The following is an 11,627-nucleotide window of genomic DNA, read 5'->3' as shown; positions in this document are numbered from 1 at the left end:
TTGAACTTTAGCAGCTTCGCTGAGTCAAAAATAAAAGGTCCAAAAGGATTCAAACTTGTAGATAGGAAAGTAAATCTTCAGATAAAAATTTAATAGCAGACAGTCATCTGCAGTTTATGGTGTGTATTATCTGGAGGGTGTCTCTGCTGGCGTAGAGGTGGACAGCATGGTTCGAGATTAGTAGGTTTTTGCAAGGTTGTTGATAAACAGTAACGCAGGATTGGTGCAAGACATGTGCATTTGTTTAAGAAAACTGGAAATTGGTTATTTCCAGCTTTGGGAATTATATAGTTAGCCCTGACTTTTATGATAGACTTTTGCATTAAATATAAATTATAAAATGTGATATACTCTTAAGTCACCGTAAAATATTTTCTTTTATTAGCGGCAATGCAAAATTCTGTTTAGCTTACAACGTGTTCGTTAGCTCCTCATACGTGTGTTCAGCCGTCAGTTCTCTGTAGATTTTCAGCATCATTGTGGCCCTCATCTACTTAGATCTGAGATGACAAAGTAACATTTAGCAAACAGCATTGTGTCTGGTATGTTATTCTTTACCAAGGATTGCAGTCTTTTCTATTCAATTGCTCGATGCTACCTTTGTTTCTCGATAAATCCAGGTGCTGTAATTAAAGAAATTAATGTATATTTTTTCTTGTCTCTTCGGCAAAGGATAAATGGAAATATGTTTTTTGTGATCTTATTGCTCTAATTTCCAGTATTTTCCTGGCGCTTGTGTTGGTTCCATGTTTTTTTTTTTTAAAGGGTGTAAGGGTGCATGAAACGTAGGACCTCAAGAGATAGAAATTTCATTGCCTATAGGTGGACGGAAGTGGCTCGAAGTGATTTATCTCTCGAAAAATCGTGTAAGAGGACATGGTAACTCTGAACGACAAATAGTCACTGTAGTCAAATATAAGTTTGTGTTAAGAAGGGTGTACTGATCCAAAGAGTTAATAATAAACACTTCACAGTAGTTTGTTTATGACGTCATTTCCGCACTGGCACGTGCTCCTCAGGTCTTGAATAACCCATACTCCGCCGCAGTCGGCCTTGGATCGACCAATGGATTTCGGACCGGCCAGATCTCTGGGAAAATTTACGGACTTCGTGGCAAATGGAGGGAGCATTGCAGGCCAGACCTGTTTTCCAAGCCAATCGTCGAGAGGCTGCTGACCCGCTCACACCTGACTTTACCTTCTCTAGGCAGTTTCAGATTGGACTTCTCTGTGGGACTACACCGTTTTGAACAACAGTCGGGTAGGTGAAATAATTCTTTAATGATGTAAGACTATATAGAATAAAGAAGTCTGAAGTCTCCATCCCTTTCTCTGTCTCTCTCTCTCTCTCATCACACAGTAACATGCCTTCATGCGTGTGTGTGTGTGCGAAGACTATCATATTTACTTTGAATCAGAGGGCAAAGATGTGGATGAAGATATGTTTTAAATGCACATTACCTTAAAACAGGTAGGCAAAGAATTTAGAGATATATATCTCGAATACACTTTTAGGCCCCAGTCGTGCTTTAAAGTCTCATCGAAAAATGTGTCTACCTCGTAGGGTGTGAAATGTTCGACACCCTGGTACGGAGGCAAATGGCGGAGCAGTTCCCAAGTACGGAGTGGGCATTGCCTACCGTGACAACTTCCTGTCTGGAAAACTTTCGCTTGCGTCTGACCATTATTGGGAGCTGGAAAGGTTTTCTACGAATGTTTCGAGAAACACCAGGCAGACCCACTGACAACAAAGACAACGAAGACGAAAAAGAAGAGCAGTAAAAATGACTAAGCAACTAAAGTGTTTGGTCGTGTTTATATCTATATCATAGCGGTTTTTGCTTGACCGATCTATTGTGTCCACATGTAGTCTGAACGCTACTCACTGAAGTGCCAGGTTCAGTAGTATATTATTATTCTCTTCTTATCAAAGCTTACAATTTTGTTTTTTCTTTTTTGGAAAATTTTGTTTTCAATAATTTTGGTTGTCTATGTTTTAGAGGAAAAGAGACTTTGAAAAGAAGCATAAAATCTTGTATACTTTACACGAGTGTTTTGGCTTTTTTCTTTTTTTTTTGGAATGTTTTAGATTTGTTATGATAGCATTGATATGGTTTTATGATGAATTTGGGATCTCATGTTAAGTTTCATCAAACCACTGTAAATAAATGCGATTGTAAATAAAAAATGAAGAAATCAATATACGTGTTTAATGAATTTTTATTGTAAACGAAATAAAATTCAAATAAGTGAAAGCTAAAATATCAATTTAGATTTACATAATAGATTTTTTTTTTTAAACTTAATAGATATACTGAAAAAAAATAGATGGATTAGCCTTACATACATTGCGTCTTTGATCGGATAAATTTCTTTCTTACCTTCATAATTTGTTACTCGGTTCTTTCCATCGGTTTTCTAGCAAAACGATTCCTCTGATTTTCTGATCATCTATTGATAGGAATTAAGGTGTGGTCACTGAATATCTACAGAGAGCTTAGATAAAGAGAGGGCCACTCCTGACCGTAGTGAAAACTCGTCGGTTAGAGTTATCTTTCGTAACGTGATGCTGAGAAACAAATGAGAACAAGCAAACGAAGGCGATCGTCTGAGGCAAGGTGGACTAATCTTGTTCTGCAATTACTCTCAGAACGCCAGGTTTAAATTACCTCAAAGCAAACGTTTCCACAATTTCGCAAAGGACGAAGAGAGGTAAGCTACGAATTTATTCTCAAATTACGATCCATAAGTGTACTGTAGTTGAGAGCAGTCTACTACAACGCGGTTGTTTTTTTACTACGATTAGTAAAACGACTTTACTGATTATACTGTGAAACTGTGCGATGAATTCTCACTTATCAGATTACAAACCTATTTAAATTTGTTATAGTATTATCATTTAAGGCATTCGTCACTGCTGAGGTGTTATAAATATTTGTTATTAATATATTGAACAAATTATTACAACAGGTCCAAAATATGGATGAACTTTACAAGAAGAAAAGATTTTGACCATCTTACACCATCTGATGTGTATGGAAAAGGCTACTGTCTTTGTTGTGATCAATTCGAGGAAAGTCAGTACAACTGTCCCACCCCCCCAAAAAAAAGTCTTCTCTGGAATGCTGTACCCACAGTTTTCTCCATTCCAAATCCACCATGCAATGTTGATAACTGATGATTATTAGATAATAATATTACTAAGCCATATTTTACCATCATGGGCCTTTGTTTCTGTCACATTTTATTTTTTTAATTAGCATTTATCATGAGAGATCACTCTAATTGGCACATAAGGCTAATGATGATCATAGCTTGCACTGCAAAAGGTCTGTTTGAAAGTGTGCGTGTTTGTACAGATTCTACATATAGATCTATTGTATATTTTGGCTACTGTTAACTCCTTTTCATTATGCTAATAGGTCTAAAATCTGTAAATCACATTTCCGTGTACCTGTATTTCTAGGTAACTTCTTCATGAAAGCGACCAATGAAGTATTAGAGTGTGCCTATTGTAAAAATATTGACCAGTTACTTCCTGGGGAAAAAGTTAACTCTCAGTTGATTCAACTTCTGTGGGAAGAGCTAATAAAAATTGACCTCTGTTGTCCACTTGGTGCATGTGATCTGAAAAGAAGTGGGATTAATCTATTTATCAATGCTCACCTTCATTTTTCTCTTAAAGATAGCTCTGTGTCCTTTTTTGAGAAAGGAACAAAAAGAAATCGACAAATGTTGAAGTTACATCATTTGTAGCTTTTAAGCTAAAGTAATTTAAAATTGTTTTAGAATAGTGTGAAAGAAAATGTTATAAATCTTTATTTAAAGTGCATGTGTGAATGATACCTTTTGAGTATCTGCTTGCTGTATATTTCATAGTAAGCATCGCTGTTATCTTTAAATTGTCCACCAATGTTCTTACAATAAGGGATATGAATGTATATAGATATATACATTATTATTAATAGTAGTATTATGATTTATTATTAATTATGATTATTAGTAGTATTATGATTTATTATTAATTATGATTATTAGTAGTATTATGATTTGTGTGAGAATTTATTGCTGCATGCTTGTGTGTAAACAGAAATCTATATGTCTCAGTATGTGAGCAAGTCTTCTGAATGTGTCATGTTTATATTCATGTGTAAGTCTGTTTTTAACTGCTTTTCCCATATTCGTAAATTCTCATAAATTAGATTTTTATGGATTTTAAATAAATGCAAATTTGTGCTCATTGATGTGCATTTTGAATTTATAAAAGTTATCCTTTTTAAATATAGTCAGCTGTCATACATGTATTACAACTCTCCCAAACTACCCTCATCTAAGCAATTCCCATGAATAAAAGACTGAAAAATCTGTTCTTAGATAAAAGTCATTTCATATCGCAAACACCTAGACATTTACTCCAAAGATAAACACTGCTAGCGACGACTTTGTTTAGTAGTGCTTGATAGTAGCAACTGAGGCTTAGCATCACGTTTCGAAGGGACGCAACTCTGTCACTACTTTTCTTAACAAGTAAGGACAAAGAAACAGTGCACCCTCTCTATATCTGATATCTATACATGGCTGTTTCAAGTGACTGCTGTGTAAAATGTGCACACTGAGTGTGAAATCTCAGGAGTATTTAAAATGTACTCAAGAAGTCTACGTCATGCAGGAAAAGTTATTCCTTATCGGGTTCCCTTTATTCTCATTTATTTGTCACTATGTAGCGAACCTTCTCCTAGCTTATAAGTAGGAACAGTGAAGTTTAGTGTCTGGTCAGCGGGATTTAAAAAAAATGCTTTGATCTTCGTTAACAAAATTTCACTACTTCTCTCACAAAATGCAAGTAATATTGTGACCTCCGAGTGTACAGGTGGACTGCCATCTGTCTGCCAAGACCAAAACTTAGCCTCTTGCGATGTTCGCTGTTAGTCTCAGCGAGCCTAAACAATGAATGTGACTAAACAGGAAGCTTTGTATACATCAGCCTCGTTTTAGTAGTTACCTTGAAAAAAATCGTCTGTAAGCAGTTCTGTAAGCAGTTCAGTAACACAAGCTCGTGGATGTAAAACTAACAAAATGTGATTTTCTGTCAGTGTGAAACTAAACATGAGACAATAACGAAGTCTAGCATACGCGACTGTCACGAGCTCGACTTTGGTGAGCTGCGTGAATAGTTTAGCTACAGGTCTGCCGGTCAGAAGCACTGTTACTGGCGGTACTAGAACACCTGACGACCGGTACCACCCCAAAAACAGGGAACTGACGAGTACCGGTCACGTTCTAATAAGTTTCCCGCAATGTCTTGCGATTCCCAAGGACAGCGAGTGGAATGACCGAGCTTAGCGAGATCCTACGTAGGTGCAGCCGTACTCACGAAGTGCCAGTGTCGGTACACGTGTGCCTGTGACCTGGAAGGATACAAAATAAACATTGCACAGGAACCCAGCTTTCCCACCCCACCCCACACCCTTCCAACACAAAGTCAACTCCACGGGGCAACGTCGCTTACTGAACTATTCAAACAATAGTTTTGATGTTCATCACCATGATCACACAGTCTGGAAAACTCGACATTTGCTAAACGAGGAAACACTAAATGTACTTTCCTATTCTCAACTTACCATGACGTCACTGGACGAACTGACTTTCTCGGTACTTTGTACCTGTGAAACTGACTCGGGTACTTTGAGTACTTGTAGGTAAGTTCAGAATATGTGAGCCACACATGTACCCAGCAGTGCACCCGCTGTTATGAAAGCCTCCATTGAAAGCAACGGGTGCTGAGAGAGCAATCGATCATTCTCCAGTGAAGTGGAGGGAGTGAAAGGTTACAACAGTCAGGCCACAAGCGATTTTGGTGATGGCGCGACTAACGGCTACGGTGTTGCAGGCCGCAGTTGCAGCCGTTGTTGGTGTCGTCGCTTGGCAGTGGTACCAGTCATCTGCTCGTCTGCCTCCGGTTTCGGGAGGCTTCGTGCATCCTGCCTACCAGCCTGTGGCGGATCTCTTCCGGTGAGTGAGTGAGTCCGGTGGGTGTCTTATCACACCATTGACCTTTCCACAATAGACTTAACACCACACCAAACCGCCACACATATACACGTCTTCAGTTCTCTTCTCGCATTCAGGTGTTTGTGCATGTGGAGACACAACGCGTGATTACCATTCAGCTGAAAACAGCCCAATTTCGTCCTTCACCTTGTCCCCATTCCAGGGGACTAAGTGGAGTCATGCCTCAGAGAGTCCGCACAATCTTTGAAGCTAGGGGCTCTTCTTACCTCGACAGATATGACGAACATTCTACTATGTGTTTACTTACCAGCTATGTAACAGTTTAGTCCAGTTACGTCGAATGTGTGATCATAGTTTTCTTATAATTCCCAAATGCTGGTGCACATATCTAGGACTCTAGGCAGTCGCCCTGGTTGAGAATGAAGCAGCTGATGTTAAACAGTTTGCTTTGCCATCACCTGCTTGATGGTTCAGACTTGTTCTTGATGTGTCTCTCTCTGTACCTTTATTTATTTTACGTCCAAACAAACACATCAAACTACTGTTTGTGAAGAAAACAATGGAGTCGCGTGTAGCTGGTGGGTTGTAGGCACTCTAGAAGAATTTTACCAGTGACCAGAAATTATAGGTTGACACTAGTCAGTAGTCATTTAGCTGCAGGAATATGTAAGCCAAAGCTACATGTACGGAATCTTCGCTTATAGTAATAATAACAATCATAATGGGTTAATTCTTATAACGACCAAGATAGACTACACTAATTGTGAAAGTCTGTAACTCATTAGCATATTTCTATGGTACATTGATTTATATGTTTATATGACAGCTGAAGTCAAAATTCGTGTCTAATTTTCAGAAAACTCGTGGAAGATGGCACCGAACGTGGAGGGAGTTTCGCCGTTTACCACCAAGGGGAGAAACTCGTGGAGTTGTGGGGAGGTTACGCTAATCCTCACAGTAGTCTCCCGTGGCAAGAGTCCACCGTAACAGCAACGTTTTCTTCTACTAAAGGCATGGCAGCACTGAGCATTGCCAAACTGGTTGAAAGGTATGCGACATTAAAAAAAAAGCTTTTTCCTTGATTGTTATTTGTGGAAATATTATTAATATTATTGACCAAAAATGAAATGCTATGTCAGGATTAGGGCGGAAAGACACACTGCATGACTGCATTTAATCAGATTATTATTTAAATAATCAAGATATCTGTATCTATAATAATTTACAACCAATACAAATGTTTATGTGAGGTGCAATAGAAACATATGTAGTGCGTATAGTAATTGTCAGTTTACAATACAACTTTATATATCCCAGAAGGCAATTTAAAAGACAGACACATTTTCCGGTCTTTTGTATACATTTATCAAACCTTATAGTTAATATGAAAATCATCTATTGACATCGGTAACACTGCAGAAACAAATGAGGTGCTTGGTTTCCTAACAATGTAACTTTCATTCACCTCTTTCTCCATAGAGGCTTGCTCGACTACAAGGCAGAAATACAGAAATACTGGCCAGAATTCGCCCAAAATAACAAGTCCAACATCACCTTAGAGATGCTAATGAGCCACCAGGTAAGTTAAATGGAAAGATGGAGTGGGGTTCAGAATTTGTTTGCAATTCAGTGTTTACAATTTGTGTTGGTTATTTTTCTGCTGCGCTTTTCTTTTTTTAAGCTTAAATTTCTTCTCGTTTAAGTAACAGTTTCTAATAGTTTCATGTCACTCTATTTAACTAAACTTTAACATTTGTTGATTATATTGAAACAAAAACTCTTTCCGCTTGCATTTCCAATCCATGTCTTTGGCTCAGCTTGTAATTGTTTGTGGTGAATGTGTTATTTATATTCTTCGCTGTTTTTGTCGTGAAGGATCTACCAGAATGCAAAGCAGTTTTTCTTTTTTAAATCGCGTTTCTGAAAAATCTGAATAAAACACCTTCTGCTGTTCTCATCCACGTACTCGAAATACAGTGTCACAAACTTGACACTGACAGAGGTCAAATCCCTGAGGTCACGAGTATGCCTAATCATCTGCCCTTTGCTAAGTCTTTCATGGCTAAGTAATTTCTTAAATAAATGTTTTTCAGGGTTTTTTTATGTGCCTTGAGAAAGTCAGGGTGAGCTCTATTCACTTAATTTCATGACATATTTCCATGTACTGAACTCGGTCGCCATCTGACAAAGAATACTCCGGAAGACCTCATACAACAATCCGACATGACTATGGAAACATCATTTATCATTCGTGTCTGTCCTTGTTGTGTTGATGGCTCAGACTGTGGGAATGATGTTGTTGCAGGCTGGTCTGTTGTCTTTGGGAGGAGCTAGCACATCTCTAGCTGAATACCAGGACGACTGGGGCAAGGTGGAAAAATTGATGGCTCAAGCCACGACTGACTTCCCGCCAGGTCCGGTTCCACCTTTATCTTCTAAAGTGTCAGAAAGCTTACCTACTCGCTAAGAGTAATATTTTTTAAGCCTTAACAGTTCGTTAACTTTACTGCACAGTCTTTTCTGTATGTGTACCCACGATAGTGACATTACCTCTCTCTTTCTCTCTCGCTCTGTGTGTGTGTGTGTGGCCACATAGAATGAAAATAACACACGACGATAGAATTTTATTTTAAAATATACATACATTCAGCCAAACACCTATAATACATGGTCTAGTTACAGCTGTCAATGTAATGTTCAGCTAGACACCGCTGGATCTGAGTTTTCTCCAAGTTCATGATATTTGCCCGCAACAGTATTAACAATTTTGTTCCACACTTTGCTGTTTCAAATCTTTTTTTTCTTTCAACCAGTTTCTCTGAGCAGATTATCGAGATTTGTGGCGAGGGGCTGTTTAACAAAACTTCAGATAATTGAAACAGCAGACATCCTGTTAAAAGTGAATTTTAAAGCCTGATGCGATTTGGTAAAGTGACCAGTTTCCTGTCCCTGTAAGCCGTGCTCTAACTAGAGGAGTTTTGTCTGAACTTTGCCCTTGTTTCTCAGGTTCGGCTGTAGCGTACCACGGTCTGACCTTCGCCATGTACATCGACGCCATCATTATCCGCAGAGTGGACCCGCAGCACAGAAACCTGTCACAGTTCTTTGATGAGGAGATCAGCAAACCGCTGGGTGCGCACTCACACACTTTTAACTTTAGATTAAGATGATCGAGTTCTCTTGTCCTCACCCCTAGTATGACCATTACTAACACAGTGTAATTGATATCGGGGTTTTAATCTTACAACTGCAAGTGCAGTTTATAGAACCCCTTTGTATTTTTTTTTGTTGGCTTTTTTTTTGGCTTTTTTTTCGGTTTTTGCGGTTCCTTTCTTTTCCCCGATAAAGAAATTGCACATAAAGCAGGCTTCAAGAAAAGTGAAGTTGCTAACACCTGACTACCTAACAACCCGAAAATGGCCATGCTGCTACTGCTACCTTCATAACTTATGACGCTTGCTAACAGCAATGATGAAATATTATCTTCATGTGTCAACAAAATTATTCGAGCTCTTTCTTTAGGGGATTAGAAACCCTGACCTAATTTACTCACCATTTTTTTGCATTGGAAAACGCTGCTTTAATGTGTGTGTATATATATTAGTCTGAGTGAGTGATTGAATGAACGAAAAAAAAAAAAGGGCGGCGAAATAGCCATAGCTGCGATAGAGATCAAGTGTATGGCTGATGGGTGAGAGAGAAGTGTTGTGCTCATCATGTCAGTCAGTATGCTGATACAGCTGACGAGGAGGAAGTTGTTAGGGTTTTATCTGTCTCCACCCACACACAGATGCCGATTCTATATCGGACTTCCTCTTCGCGAGTTCTACCGGGCCACCTTCCTGACTGCTCCGCCCGCCTGGCGAATGGCGAGTGGATGTTCGACTCTACGCACGGTCGGTGCTTTTGAACTCTTCGACCTAACTCGACCTTAATAAAATGAGTGTCGTGCAGATTTTAAAGGAATTGGCCAGGTGTGTTGACATTTGTAACAGAAAATGTTGCTGTTCTGTTTAGAATTCACTCCCTCTTTTTTTTTTTTTTCTTTCTTCAGTTTTCTTATTGGGGATATTAGTGGTTTCAGATTCCACACGCATGAACGCACACACACACACACACACATTGTGGAAGCAGAGTAAAACGGTTTTGACCTCCTCCCAGACGTAAAAATGACTTATGATGACAGAGGATGACAAATATAAGTAATGTCAGCACGAAGCATCGCCTAAAAAATCAGAGAATCAAGGGAAAATAGCAAAATTTCTTGCAGGTCGTTTGAAATTACTCTTATATGCAAGAGAGTTCTTTAAGCACAAGTAGCATTTGTAGCAGCAAGTGTGGCTCACTTCAGCAAATCTATGTCTTCGAGTCAAATAAAAATATCACACAGGTTCTCGTATTCAAGAAGCAATTTTTTCCCCAGGAAATGAAACGGTTGATTTTGGAATACAGCCCTATATATTTGAACTTTAGAAGCTTCGACTGAGGTCACAAAAAAAAATGGTCCAAACAGGATTCACTTGATAGAATAGGAAGTAAATCTTCAGATAAAAATTTAATAGCAATACCAGTCATTGCAGTCTATGTTGTATTATCGATTCTCTGTTACTAAGTGGACGCATTTCAGTTAATTTTTCCAAGTGCATTATTGTTTATAAATAATAAACATCATTTCAAATGTGCGTTTGTCTAAGAAAAACTCCTGTAATTTTTGGTTAATTTCCAGCATTGCATTATTATAGTTACAACTGACTTCTTATGATGACCTTTTACTTTAAAATATAACATTTTAAAAATGTGATATACATTTATCCACGTTAAAACATATTTCTTCCTCATATAGCTGCATGCAAAATTTTCTGTTTACTTACACGTGTTCCCGTTTAAGCTCCTCATACGTGTGTCAGCCTCAGTTCTCTTGTAGATGTTTCACATCAACGTGCCCTCAAACTAACTCAATCTGAGAGACAAAAGTAACATTTAGCAACAGCACATTGTGTCCTGGTATGCTTTCTTTTACCATTGATTGCATCTTTTCTATTCAAATTCAGCTCATACTACCCTTCCTGTTTTCTCGATAAATCCAGGTGTTATTAAAAAGAACATTAATGTAATATTTTTCTTGTCTCTTCGTCAGAAGATACAATCGAAATATGTTTTTGTGATACTTACTGCTTTATTTACAGCTGTTTTCCCTGAGCGCTTGTGTTGTCCTTTAAAGGGTGTAAGGGTGCATTAAACGTAGGACCTCAAAAGAGAAAAAAAATTCATGCCTTATAGGTGTGACGGAAGTGTCTCGAATGATTAATCTCTCGAAAAATCGTGTAAGAGGACATGGTAACTCTGAACAGCAAATAGTCATATTTTAAATATAAGTATGTGTTAAAGAGTTAATAACACTTCATAGTAGTTTTTTGTGACGTCATTTCCGCATTGGCACGTGCTCCTCAGGTCTTCAATAACCCATACGCCTTTGCGGTCGGTCTTGGGTCGGCCAATGGATTCGGACCGGCCAGATCACTGGCGAAAATTTACGACTTCGTGGCAAACGGAGGGAGCATTGCAGGCCAGACCCTGTTGTCCAAGCCAATCGTCGAGAGGCTGATGACTCCGCTC

The 11,627-nt window shown here is 38.6% G+C and overlaps 1 protein-coding gene across 1 annotated transcript; it reads left to right on the top strand.

Moving 5' to 3' along the window:
• The first annotated feature begins 5,708 nt into the window (after positions 1–5,708).
• Positions 5,709–9,888, top strand: LOC112564711 (beta-lactamase domain-containing protein 2-like). The gene is made up of 6 exons (XM_025239721.1): positions 5,709–6,011; positions 6,868–7,059; positions 7,491–7,590; positions 8,317–8,425; positions 9,018–9,143; positions 9,802–9,888. The coding sequence occupies exons 1-6, from the start codon at positions 5,860–5,862 to the stop codon at positions 9,855–9,857; spliced, it is 735 nt and encodes a 244-aa protein (XP_025095506.1). The 5' UTR covers positions 5,709–5,859; the 3' UTR covers positions 9,858–9,888.
• The last annotated feature ends 1,739 nt before the right edge of the window (positions 9,889–11,627 follow it).

This window comes from Pomacea canaliculata, linkage group LG5, assembly GCF_003073045.1.
Source record: "Pomacea canaliculata isolate SZHN2017 linkage group LG5, ASM307304v1, whole genome shotgun sequence".
Lineage (NCBI taxonomy): Eukaryota > Metazoa > Mollusca > Gastropoda > Architaenioglossa > Ampullariidae > Pomacea > Pomacea canaliculata.
Note: the sequence above shows the minus strand (reverse complement) of the source record. Positions and strands in the feature narration are given on the sequence as shown.